Raw genomic sequence first — 14180 nt, 5'->3', positions numbered from 1 at the left:
CTGACATTTAGCATGTCACAAACGGCGCCCATATTGGTAATGTGAGTTAAAAACATGAATAGATGCTCTACCTACTAATGTGTGTCAAGTTTTTTTAAATGTTTTACAGTTTTCATGCTGTGGTCTTCTGAAGTGATGGTGGTACTTACCAATCAACCTTGTGTCATACTCACAGCACACAGCTATTAATGTTGTTAGGAAAGATTATATGTGAAACATTATCCTGTTAAATGCACACACACACAGTTCACAATGTAAAAAAAATTAGTTTATATCTACTAACCAACTGCAAAAATTAATGAAAAAGATGCATCATTATGCACATACTAGTACTAACATCATAAAGTTATGAATGAACTGTTGAATTATGTATTACATCATATCCTTTGATATGAACTGGTTTTTCTTTTTTTTTTAATTTAATTCAGAGTAACAAGCAGAATTTGGCAGATGGACAGTTGAATGAGTGGGACAGACTTTCAAGTACCAGTGTAGTACCTAAAATCAAACAATAATGACCCAAACTAATACCGGCATATACTTCTAACATTTATGGAGGTTTCTTTCTGAAAAATGTGGAGGAGGATATCCACATAAACTTAATTATGCCTAATCTCCAGGTATTTTGCGTTCAATTTATTTCCTTTGCAGATGTTCTCTTTTTTTTGGGGGGGGGGGGGGATTATAGAAACTTCAATACCAGAGATCATGGTTTTCAGAAAGTTGTCAACTGCTGCTGCCATCTCATAGATAATCCATCATTTACACTAGCTTCTTTCAACTCAGCTGGTATTGTTACAGATGTAGGTAACTATTTAATTTAATGAAGTACATATTAAATTACCAAAAGAAGATCTACAGCAACCACATACATTACTAAATGACTAAATGGTCATCTAGTACCAGTTGCAGATCTCCTATATAATGGCTTCTGGGAGGGGGGGGGGGGGGGATTTGATTTTCAGTACTTCGTTTATTATGGACTAAATTTCAAAATTTAAAATGTTGTCATAATCTACTTGTTACGAGGTATAACATTAAAGGTTTAACACAATTAATCACGTAATTACAGTTAGAAACTGGGTATATGAATTAATCAGAGCTGAGAGGCATTAAGTTCAAATGTGCAACATTTCTCTTTTTTTTCCTTCTTCTTCTTCAAGATCATGAACTATTTAGACAACCCACATCAAATGGCACTGAAAATCATTAAGTCACCCTTCCACTTGTATGCTGAACTGATGTTGCACCTAATGTGTGCGAATCAGAAAAGCATTAAACTATGGACTTTTTATCTTTCAGCTTTGTGTCATTGTGTATACTGCCAACACTGGTAGGTGTTGATTCCCGCACAATTCTTTCCGTGTGGTTTCATATTCATTCAGTTGTTGCTTTTTAGTTGTGCGGAAGTCAGTATTTCACTATTTCACTCAAAAGAAACAGAAATAATTCTGCTCATATGAAAAATTTAATAAAGCAAACCATTACTAATGGTGTACAATACATTAACTAAAGTGCAAAACACATCCACAATAACAAAAATAGGTCAGTACAAACTTTTACTATGACAATACTGACAATAATAAGCTTTATTTTCACTATATCATTTTCTGATGCCGGGTCATATATGCTAATGAGTCCTGTATTCTTTTCCAATGTCTATAACAGATCACATGATTAAATATGCCCAAGTTTTAAACAATCATTTTGATTGCCAATGCTGGAAAGGCTGTTTTTAGAGAATCAATGACATGGTCAACATTTATGTCCTTGCAAAATTTCAGTGCCTTCCAAACAAACATGCTCAAGAACTGTACCTAATGGGCCTTATTCAAGTATGTGATGTCAAGAGACATAGACCTTGCAAATTAGATGGTGACAACTAAATACGCATTGTTCCACTTTTTGTTATTTTGTAACGTGTGGATCCATAGAGGGCAGGTTTGTCAAAAATAATATTGCAGTTTCCACTCCACTGGAATGAAGTGGGTGTTTACTATACTGCATATGTTAATAAATGGGAACTATTCCAAGATAAATGCAAGAAGAATATAAAAAGAAATAAAATTGCTGATATCGTCCTGAAAACAATACATGAACATGCACAATCTTTTCTTCTGAAGTCCATGGTATCCTGGAAAGGAAATTAAGTACTTTGATTCTCAGCTGTGTGTGAAAACTATGTATAAAATGCACTGTAATGCTTATCCATATGCTGCTGTGAAATGCAATTTCTACAGGCAGTATTCTGGGAAAACACGATTTCTAAAGGCAGTATTGTGGGAAAAAATATGGTTATACATTCAACAGACCAAAAACGATTGTTTGTTCTCTTTATGAGGAGCTTAAAATGAAATTAAAAAGTTGTCATCTCTGTGAAGCTCCAAACTTGCAGCCAAGACAGATTTGGAGTTTCATCTTCGAGTGAGTCTAAAGTTTTGTGAGTCCCTGAAGGAAGTCGAGTTCACTGTCTTCAAAATTAAGAAATGGATGCTGTTGCCTTTGACTATATGCAGAATTTGCTCTTACCAGAAATACCTGTGCAAAAAGTATTTTATATGTGGCAACTATGATTAATGTGTTCAGTAGTCATAATTTAAAAGATGATAGCATCATGATATATGCTTACAATGAGGGTGGTGATAGAAAATGTTCGAGTGAGGTGTGCACTTCTCTATACCACTATATTAAAAGCTACATTCCAGATACCATCAGCTTGTTCCACATGAATGTACTGGATGAAACCAAAATCACACTGGTGAGAATGGTCTGGGACTGACTGTAGCTTTTAAATTTGAGTCAATAACTCAAATGTTTCTTGAAAGTGGTCATTCATTCCTACCATGTGATAAAAGTTTTGGGGTATTCAAAAAGATAATAAAAATTTTGACAGTTTATAGCCCAGGGGTTGTTAAGGACTCCAAAAAGATAAGAAATATATATTTTCCCCCTTAAACTTTAAGTACTGCAAGAACAAGATTGGAGAGGTTGAAGTGTCTAATTACATCAGCTCGCCTGTGTATCGCATATTTTTTCTTGGAAGGCCAAGGTCACTGCAAAATCTTACCATGCCACCCAAAAACATATAAAAGAACAAAGTTCCCATAAACTTTGAAAAGCGACAGGACATTGAAAAGATAGTAAAGTATGTTCCTCACGATGCTAAGGAATCTTATGAGAACATTATGGTTTTGTTGCATCTCTACAGTTTTTTCCTTCTCCGGAAAGTTTGTGCAAATTGACAAATGCCTTTCAGCTCCAATCAATTCATATGTATTTACAATTTTTTTTAAATGGTTCCTTTCTCATCTGTTAATTCATACATTGACTTGTTTAACATATGTAGTTTCTACTCTTTGACGGGACTTATGGATTATGATGAATGAATCAATGAACTATTGGGGGGAAAATCTTTTTTCCAGTTTATAAGAGCAATGTGAGACAACATGAGATAATTAGAACAGACACTTCTGACAGACATGATACAGACTCAGTTATTTGTGTGAGGTATTATATCCTTTTAAAGGGACCATTCATTTTGCTTCACTATATTAGGAGGCTAAACAAACTACGTTTGAGAATGACATTTGTGTAACTACTATGTACATACCTTACTGAGAATTGTTTTATAAGAAATTTCTCTTACAGGCTGCCTGTCAATTGCTTCAATTGTAGCAGGTTCATATTGTAGTGTACTCACTGCTTCTTTTTCTTTTGTAAAATACTGGAAGAATACCTGTAAAGAACAATCAGGCACATCATATTGGGAATTTGAAATTCAGTATCAATATTGAGAAATACTGAACATGGCAAAATGTTTGTCTATAAAATTTTATATGTATCAAATGGCACAAGAGAGGTAGGAGTAAACAGTCATAGAAACTCTAGCATTATTGTGTTTCTGTGTGCTCCAAATGACAAGAAGTACGAATTGATTAGGAAAGTCACCAAGACCTAATTGTATTCTTTACTTTCAATGAAGGAAAGAAGGAATAGCCATGTTTGAGGCACTTTCACCAATTGATGTCATGAATGTAGATTCCTATATCTTTCTCAGCAGATATTTTTAACAAGTTTTTAGAAATTATACCAAAGGCTCTTGCTATCATAATTTTTAAGATTTCTCTCATTTGGTGTGTGTGTGTGCGCACACACGTGCGTGTTTGCACGCACAAATGTTTGTTATTCTCTATACTCACAGAATCATTATGTGTACAGTGATGCACTGTGACAAATATTGACAGCTTCAGGCACACACTTTTTTCACTCCCATGGCATTTGGTCACTGACACTGAAACTGTGCTAAGGCCTTATTTGTTTGTTACCAACATTGTCATTATCATTTCTATATAGTAGCATCGATGTACCAAAACTTTGCAGCACAGGCAGAAGAGGAAGAATAACAAGAACAAGAATAAGAAGAAGAAAAAAATGTAACTTAAATAACACCAAACATTATCTTGTCAGTAGTTATAACAATCAGTTTCTGGAATAAACATTTCAATAGTGCCACTATCATCTTGCCTTTCATATCTTTCAAGATATTCCTTACATATAGAAGATGTAAGCGCACTTAGTGCATTGGCAGATTTTCTGTTGCATGCTACTGCTGGAAATAGTTTCTGTGATGAGACATGGAAAGTCACCATAGTGAATCATGAGTCACATAAAGGAGCCAAATGAGATTCTCATTCATAATTTCCAATGATTCATAAATAAGGTTAGCTGATATTTTATTCTATTAAGTTAGAATTTAATCACATTTTAAAATTTTCAGCAAAAATCAAAAATAAGACATACAAGTAAGTTATTGCACTGGTTAATGTATATCTAGGGGTAAGCTACACATCAGTCTACCAATTACAGTAATTGTATTTTCGCATTGCAATTTGTTGGCTTTGCCAACTCACAAGCAAATTACCACATTCCATCATACCGTAGGCCTCAGGCTTCACTACAGGTCAGCATGTCAGCACATTTGATCCCTTCTAGTCACCAAAGGAATACAAAAATTGGCAGGCAATCTTAAAATTCATAATAACCATTTGTTCTGGCACTCTCAACACCAGAAACAAATGTAATCAATTCATATCTTATGTTGAAAGGAATCACTAGATTCAGTGAACCTCGCTGGCTACTCTGTATCATCACCCGATTGTGTACTACCAATGTCAACAAACTGTCAACATCAGCACACAATACAAGAGCTGCTGAGGCTGTAAGTGCACTTTAGCCCATTTCAGGGTATCAAAATTTATATGTCATCTTATGATGCTTTCAGATGAGACAGCTGTAAGAGTTACAATGTGACTGAAGTTCTTGAATTACTGTTTGTCATTGTGTTTTTAACTAAAAGTCAATAAAAGTCTTAAAAAAATTGTCTAATTACATATTTTAATGGAAATCCTTGGAAAGAAAATAAACTGGAAGTTGAATAATACAGTTGGGGTTAAAAAGAAAATTTAACAAAACACATCTATAGAAATGCTACACAAATGTTACTAATTCCTATATTGACATACCGAACGTGAAAGCACCAGATATGCAATCAATGATAGAATCAGTGTTCCATCAGCAATCATAAAGTAAACAAATGCACTGTTGACTGGTGTGGCTCCAATGCATAGGGACACAATTTCTGCAAGAGCAGCAAATATTCCTCCAAGAGCTTGACCACTGACAACAGCAGTGATATACCGAGATGGAAACTTTGCGACTATACCGAAGAGGCCACCTTGGAGTACAGCAGATGCAACTAGAGAACAGAAAGATTGGGGTGAGTCTGAGACAAATGGAGCTCTCAGAGTGGATATCACAGTTTTACTGCACTTCCTTTTCACACACTGAATACTCAGGCAGATAAAGAAAAGCAATAAATAATGGTTAACTACTGTTATTTTATACATGATTAACCAAACAGCTAACCCATACTACAAAACATTCAATAGAACATTACTCACTATTAAGAATCACAACTGTTGCCAGCGTGACTATAAAAAAGATCTCCTGCCCTGAAACAGAGAAACAAAAACTTGAAGAAAAAACAAACAACAACAACACTTGTTATTTTTCAAAATAAATCTACTGGATATTGCTTCCTTGCATGAAATGAACAAAATATTTTCAACCATAATTCTCCCCAAGAAATTTCAAAGTTTTTTAAGTCACAAATAAAGGCATATCAATCAGCTGTCCAGTGTACCAATGTATTAACCACATGAAAACTTGGGTAATTAAACTAATTCACAGTTTATTTCTTGTTATTCTGCTGGACACTTCAATGGCCCATTTACTGTAATTATGCATATGTCTGGTAAGGTTGCTAGGTGTAGTGAGAAAGATTACATCTGCCAGCACCAGTTCACGTGACAAAACACCCAGGGAAGATTTAAGAGCTCTGTGGACTGTCATGGCCTCATTTTTCAAAATCAGGCAATGTTTACAGTCAGCTCTCCAGAATATCTATTAATGGCAACTGTCTGTTACAGGGTTTTCTCCTGGACTGTGATTCAGACTTTGCTGCTATGTAGCATAATGTTTTACTAGTACATAGACTTGCCTTTCTGACTAATCCGGTGCTGTCTTTGTTCATCATTCAATCAACAGTTGTCTTTCCAGTGAATGAACCAACAGCATATGGGCCCACTGAGACCGTGATTTATATAAGTGTTTCCCTGTCAAAACTACAGAGTCCTTCTCCACTAAAAAGTGAGTCATTTAACAAACTTCCACAGTTCTGTATTTGCCAAGAGGTAGCCAGCTCCAGAAGACTTTTTCATATATTTTCAGAAGAGTCAGGACCAATACTTTCTGTGAATTATTTGTAAATAATCTGTGCTTAGTAAAGCATGTGTTGCTGAAGAATTAGGCTAACATTCACCAGGCTAATGTCATTTTTCGTTACGCATCATACATACTACATATATAAACATAAGTAATGAAAACATTTAGTTTCCATAATGCTGAATACTAAAATGGAGGTACAAAAGAAAACTCTACAGCAGATGCACATTGCAGGCTGTTTGATTATTAAATTAGAAATTAATTAAATGGCAACATACTAAAATCTTCACTCAAACTGTGCTGGTCCAGACCACAAAATAAAATTCCAGATTTTTTACACACTTGCCTTCCCATCAGTTATAACAAAGGATGCATTTGTGACAAATAAATAGTCTCTAATTGGAATGTAAAATCATTTACTGTGGTAAACATGTGGTATACAGGAAAAACATACTAGCTCCATAAACAGAAGATATTTGCACAAGGTTATAAAGCCATGTATCAAACAGACTATACAGACGAGTCAAAGGCACTTTATCTCATCAATGAGAAAAAGGAATTCCTAGTTGGATATTTGCCTTACTGACTAACTCACTGTCTGTAACCTCAAATCATATTGTGTCATTGTCACATAACCTTCAGAGAATAAGAACGTTATAACCAATAGAGAAGCACACAAAGCTTAATTCTGTAACCCCTGCAGTTGTTGTAACCCCTGAAGTTGTCCTTGGCTGTTGCATCATGTAGCACACACTCCTGAATTCTGACGCTAGTAGGTACCCAAAGAATGTCAATTTCTTCCCCTACTTTTTTAAAATAGGAGTAATGGAGTTATTATGTCATGAGCAGTTTTATCATGTTGTAATGCATTCCTGTCTGATGTAAAGAGTCGACTAATCAACTTCAGAGCAGGAGCTTGGAATCGTGCTGTTTCCAAACATTCAGCCTAATTCCCTTAACCGGATCCATACCTAATGTTTTTTAAAATTTTATTTTGTGAGGGTCCACAATATCAAGATGTTTTGAGAATGAAAGCATGGTCCAAGTAGGTTGTAATCTGTTCATTACTTGTGAAACTGGCCAATTTCAACCACGGACCATTTTCAAGGACATATTTTAAGGTTCAGACCGCATTACACATTTTAATACATTGTTGTTACATGTTGACAGGTATACAAGATATTTCTGTGTGTATGTGGTACAAAAACAGCACAATAATGTACACAATTATGTACGTTAACGGATCCAACAGCCAATGGACGTAATCATGTACACTAATGTACTGATTCTGTGCCATATTCACACAACAAGCAAGCACATCATACAAGCATGACCTCCACCTCTGGCCACTCTGGAGTCGGGAGGGGAAGGGGGAGGGGGAGGGATAGCTGGGTATGGATGGAGAAAGAGGAAGGAGTGCTGGATGGCAGAGTGTGCAGAGATTAGAGCTGGCAAGCCAAGGATGCCAGACACAGTGTTGGGAGGAAAGGGGAGGGAGGAATCGGGAGTAGAGGGGAGAGTGGCAGAGAAGTGGAAAAGACCAGTGGGTACACAGGTACAGAGAGGTGCACAGTGAGGGTGGTGGGACGCGAGTTGGGAGGAGGTGATAATACAGAGGGGGTGGAAACTGTTGGATGGAGAGTGTGGGGACAATACATTACCATCAATTGTAGCTGGGATGATTCCAGGAGCGGAGAATGTGTTGTATGGTTAACTCCCATGTGTGTAGTCCAAAAGCTGGTGGGTGAGGGGAGGATCCAGATAACCTGGGTTGTGAAGCAGCCAGTCTACATCTACATAGCTACTCCAAAAACAACCATACAGTGCGTGGCGGAGGGTACCCTGTAACACTACTTGTCATTTCCTTTCCTGTGCCCCTCACAAATAGAGTGAGGGAAAAACGATTGTCTGCATGCCTCTGTGTGAGCCCTAATTTCTTATCTTCATGATAATTATGTGTAATGTAAGACCTTAACTTTTTCCGGTGAATTGAATGTTCAAACAACTTACAGGTCTTCTGCCGGGTGATGTCATTGACCACAGCCGATATTTCGACAGGAGCACACCCTGCCATTCTCAAGGCATAAATGCAAGGAGGAAGAAATGTGCAAGGGAATTTAATACCTCGGTTCACAGAGGAGAAACAAGGAAGATACCACGCACAGAACAAGTGTCAACACAAACAAAGATAACCAACATCAGAAATATCGATAGTGACTATTAATCAACAGGTGAGGTAGCACTAATTCTGTCCCTCTGTTTTTTTGATGAGAGACAGAGCCAGATTCCAAGCAGCATTTAAACAAAATCCACCATCTCTGTTTATAAGGTTGCTTGATAGTTTGATTTCAACAGCTTCCTTAATAACACTATCCCAATAGCTGGACATGCAAGCCAGAATCTCCGTGTTGTTGTATTCCATAGGATGACCGGTGTCAAGGCAATTTTCAGCAATAGCGGATTTGCTTGGCTGTTGTAAGCATGTGTGATGCTTATGTTCAATACACCGGTCTTCCACAGTCCTGATTGTCTGACTAATATATGACATGCCACAACTGCAAGGAATACAATAGACACCAGCCTTACGCAAACCAAGATCATCTTTTATGGACACCAACAGGGACTTAATCTTAGAAGGTGGTCGAAAAACACATTTCACGTCATATTTCTGCAAAATACGGCCAATCCTGTTGGAAATGCTTCGTGCGCAAGGCAAAAAGGCCGAGGACTTAGGTGCCACTTCGTTGCTATCGTCACTCACTCGTTGCACAGAGGGCTGATAGCATAACGCACGTTTGATCTGCCTGTCACTATAACCATTCTGATGAAAGGTGACTTCGAGACGTGATAGCTCAGCTGCCAAACTTTCAGGGTCTGAGATAAAGTGGCCCCTGTGAACCAAGGTACGAAGTACTCCTTCACACTGAGCTGGATGGTGACAACTATCAGTTTTCAGATACAAGTCAGTGTGAGTAGGCTTCCTATAAACAGAATGCCCCAATGTACCATCGGTCTTCCTTCTAACCAACACATCAAGGAAGGGAAGGAATCCATTCTTTTCCACCTCCATAGCGAACTGAATACTTGGGTGGATTGCATTCAGGTGTTCCAAAAACCGGTTTAAATTCTCACTACCATGAGGCCAAACAACAAAAGTATCATCTACATATCTGAAAAAACACACAGGTTTCAAGGTCGCTGACTCCAATGCACGTTCCTCAAAGTCCTCCATAAACAAATTGGCCACAATAGGTGACAACGGGCTTCCCATTGCAACTCCATCAGTCTGTTCGAAGTACTGACCATTGAATAAAAAGTAAGTGGAAGTCAGCACATGTGGAAACAAATTTGTTAACTCGACACCAAACTTAACCTCAATTAGCTGCAACGAATCAGAGAGAGGAATGTAAGTGAAAAGAGAAACCACATCAAAACTGACAAAAATATCAGAGTCATTCAAACACAATCCCTGCAATCGACGTAAGAAATCTGCGGAGTTCTTAATGTGTTCACACCTACCTACTAGTGGGCTCAACAAACTAGCAAGATGTTTCGCTACACAATATGTCGGAGCACCAATATTAGAAACAATATGCCTCAACGGGACAACCTCTTTAAGGACCTTAGGGAGGCCACATAATCTAGGTGGTACAGCACAGTAGGAATTAAGACTCTTGATAGTCTCCTGTGACAAAGAACTTTTCTTCAGGAGGTTATTAGTCTTTCTCTCAACACTCTTAGTAGAGAAGGGGGAAAGATGAGTGGTTGTGTAGACAGAAAGTAGTGCACAATGAGGATGAGGGAACATTAGTTGGGAGGAGGTGATAAAACAGGGGGCTGGTGCAGAAACTGTTGGGTGGAGAGTGTGAGGATAATAGGTTACCATAGGTTGAGGCCAGAATGATTTCAGGAACAAAGAATGTGTCATACGGAAAACTCCTATCTGTGTGGTTCAGAAAATCTGGTGCTAGAGGGGAGGATCCAGATGGTCCAGGATGTGTAGTTGTAGTAGTAGTAGTAGTAGTAGTAGTAGTAGTAGTACTATGGTATTCTGCCTTACGGCTGATCTTGTCATGGGTTAAGCCTCTTCCACTTTTGTCTGTCCATAGCCAGTCTTTTCATTTCTGAATATTTGCGTCCTTTGATATTGTCCAGCATTTGATATCTTCTTTTTCCTCTTCCCTTTTTTCCCCTCCACCATTCCTTCCTTCAATAAACAGTCCTTCCTCAAACAATGTCCAATCCAGTTCAGTTTTCTCTTTCTGATGACTTTCAGCATGTTTCTTTCTTCTCCAATTCTTCTTAATACTTCTTCATTCCTTAGTTGGTCTTCCCATTTCACTTGTTCCATTCTTCTCCATATCCACATCTCTAGTGCCTCCAATCTTCTTTCATTGTCCTTCCTCAATGTCCATGTCCCTGCACCCAACGCTCCAGATGTAACATTTGGCAAGTCTTTTCCTCAGATCTTTGTTTAGTGGACCACAAAGTATTTTCTGTTTCCTCTTGAATCATCCTTTTGCCATTGCAATTCTTTTCCTAACTTCTGTTGAGCAATACATATCATCTATTATTACACTTCCCAGGCCTTCCCAGCCATTAAAATAGAGCATATTATGTTCAACTGCGTGTTGTGCCACAGGGTGGTCTACTTTGCTCTTGGCCACAGTTGGGCAGTGACCATTCAATCCTGGTGGATAGGTGGTTGGTAGTCACACAAATATAAAAGCTGAGCAATGATTGCAGCAGAGCTGGTATAAGACACAGCTGCTTTCACAGGTGGTCCGGTGTCTGATGAGGTAGGACAAGCCCATAACAGGACTGGAATAGGAAGTGCTAGGTAGGTGGTCTGGGCAGGTCTCTTGCACCTCGTTTATTCCACAGGGATATAATCACTGTGGCAAGGGATTGGGATTGGGAGTGGCACAGGGATGGACCAGGATGTTCTGGAGGTTGGGTGGGCAACAGATCACCACTTTAGGAGGGGTGATAAGGATCTGGGGTAGGATGTCCCTAATTTCAAGTCATGATGATAGATAACCGAAGCCCTGGCGAAGGATGTGGTTCATTTGTTGCAGTCTGGGGTGTTATTAGGAGACGGGGCACTCCTTTGTAGCTGGTTCTTGGGGGTGGTGGGAGGATTGGGGGGGGGGGGGGCGGATATGACATTAAATCCATCTGCATCCCAGGTCTGGGGGGAAAGTGCCTGTCTGTGAAGCTCTTTGACACCTTCAGCATGCTGGGCAAGGTTGCTTCTCTCAATGCAGATAAACCATCCCTGGATGGCCAGGCTCTGGGGGAGGGATTTTGTGGTGTGGAAGGGATGGTAGCACTCAAAATGTAGTTACTGTTGGTAGTTGTGTTTGATGTGGTCAGAAGTTGGGAATGGAGCCATCATCGAGGAGGCAGTCAATGGCCAGGAAAGTGGCACGTTGGGTTGAAGATGACCAAGTGAAGTGAATGGGAGAGAAGGTGTTGAGTTTGTGGAGGAGTGAGAATTGTTGTCTCCTTGAGTCCAGATAATGAAGGTATCAATGAACCTGAACCAGACCAGGTGTTTGGGAGTCTAGGAAGGTTTTCTTCAGGCAGTCCACACACAGGTTAGAACAAGAGCGTGCTGTGTGAGTGCCCTTAGCTGTGCCACAGATTTATTCATATACTTTCCTTTCACAAGAGAAATAGTTGTGTGTTAGGATAAAGTTAGTAAGGTGGATGAGGAATGAGGAGGTTATTTTGGAGCCTGAAAGATGTTGGGGGAGAAAGTGTTAAATAGTGGCAAGACTAGGGAAATGAGGGATGTTGGTGTGTAGGCAAATGGTGTCATCAATGATGGGTAGGGATCTAGGGGGCAAAGGGGTGAAGATGGTTGAGTTGGTGAAGGAAATGGTTTATATCTTCAATATGGGAAGTTACATCCCAGGCAATAGGTGGAAGTGTTGGCCAGTGAGAGCTGAAATTCTTTCAGTGGGAGCATAATGACCAGCTACAACGGGGTGTCCAGAGTTGTTGGTTTTGTGGATTTGGGGAGCATGAGAAGGTGAGTGTGTGATGTGTTGTAGGGAAGAGGAGGGAAATGGATTGAAGGGGTAGGTTCAGGGAAGGGCCTAAGGCATTAAGCACGGATTGAAGGTTATGTTGTACTTCTGCAAGTAGGATGATTAGGTCAGTATTTGTTTTGAGGCTGTGTATGACTGTCCTTTCTCCTGCTGAAACGTTGGTGATCTTGGGAAGGGACCTGAGGAAGGGTGGTGAGGCCAAGTTGGAAGTAAGGAATTCCTGGAAGGTCACCAGTGGGTGTTTAGGTGGAAGGGAGAAGGTATGAACTAGGAGAGGCAGGGTTCAATGTTGTGATTAGGTTGACTATGGTTTGAGAGATTGGTGTCAAAGAAGTGTTCCCATTGCATGGATCAGGAGGAGGAGAGTAGATCATTGATGAGTTGAGCATGCTTCAGTTTGGGTGTAGGGCTGAAGGTGAGGCCTTTAGATAGGACTGAACGTACTGTGGGGCTGAGGATCTTAGTGGAAAGGTTAAGTGTTCTGGAGTTGTTCTGAAAAGTTCAGCTAGGTAGGATCTGGGTGATATGAGGTGTTGGTGAGGAGGAACACTGTGGGTAGGATAGGGGTTGGATAGTGGTGCCCAAAGGTGGCAGTAGGGTGTCAGTAGATTGGCAAACTTATGAAGGTAATGTCCAGAATACTCTTCCAGGTGCTCCAGCAAGGGATTTGTTTCAGAGATGTGATGTATGCAGTAGGGACTGCACAGTAGCATATCCTGCGGAGGGAGCAGAGGTGGTTCTGGAGATGTGTTTCTGCAGTACAAGGTTTGTTAGAGACAGGTACTGGTGGAATCTGAAACGATGAGCGTCATTGTGAAATAAGGTATCGTATCGAGAAAAGAAATTGGTATAATTAGGCCATTTGGGGATTCCACAGTTTAGGCAACATTTAAGAATAGGATGTGGGACCGGATTTTAGCCACGGAAGGGGAAATGTTTCTGAATTGGTACAGAAAGATGGAGCAGGGGTTCAGTGTGGCAGGAATGGCATGGGGAAGTCGAAAATGACGTAGGAAAAAGGCAAAAGAAGGCATTTAGGTGGTTGTGAGGGAACCTCCCCCCTCATGCAGCTAAATATAACATGCTTCATTTCATTACTGACATAGTAGGCAGCAATCTGCAGTTGTTTGCTGATGATGCCGTGGTGTACGGTAAGGTCTTGAAGTTGAGCGACTGTAGGAAGATACAAGGCGACTTAGGCAAAATTTCCTAGTGGTGTGATGAATGGCAGCTACCCCTAAAGGTGAAAAAATTTAAGATAATGCAGATGAGTAGAAAGATCAAACCTGTACTGTTCAGATACAGTATTACTAGTGTCCTGCTTGACACAGTCAAATCATT

At 39.5% G+C, this 14180-nt stretch overlaps 1 protein-coding gene across 1 annotated transcript in view; it reads right to left on the bottom strand.

Annotated features, from left to right (window-relative positions):
• Positions 1–14180, bottom strand: part of LOC124619439 (equilibrative nucleoside transporter 3) — a 59174-nt gene that overhangs the window by 19101 nt on the left and 25893 nt on the right. Inside the window, exons 6-8 of the mRNA XM_047145826.1 lie at positions 5961–6011; positions 5523–5755; positions 3611–3736 (exon numbers count right to left, since the gene is read on the bottom strand). Coding sequence (XP_047001782.1) covers positions 3611–3736; positions 5523–5755; positions 5961–6011 — 410 coding nt within the window. The remainder of the gene's footprint in view (positions 1–3610; positions 3737–5522; positions 5756–5960; positions 6012–14180) is intronic.

This window comes from Schistocerca americana, chromosome 6, assembly GCF_021461395.2.
Source record: "Schistocerca americana isolate TAMUIC-IGC-003095 chromosome 6, iqSchAmer2.1, whole genome shotgun sequence".
NCBI lineage: Eukaryota > Metazoa > Arthropoda > Insecta > Orthoptera > Acrididae > Schistocerca > Schistocerca americana.
The sequence above is the reverse complement of the archived record's forward strand: the minus strand, read 5'-3'. Positions and strand labels throughout refer to the sequence as shown.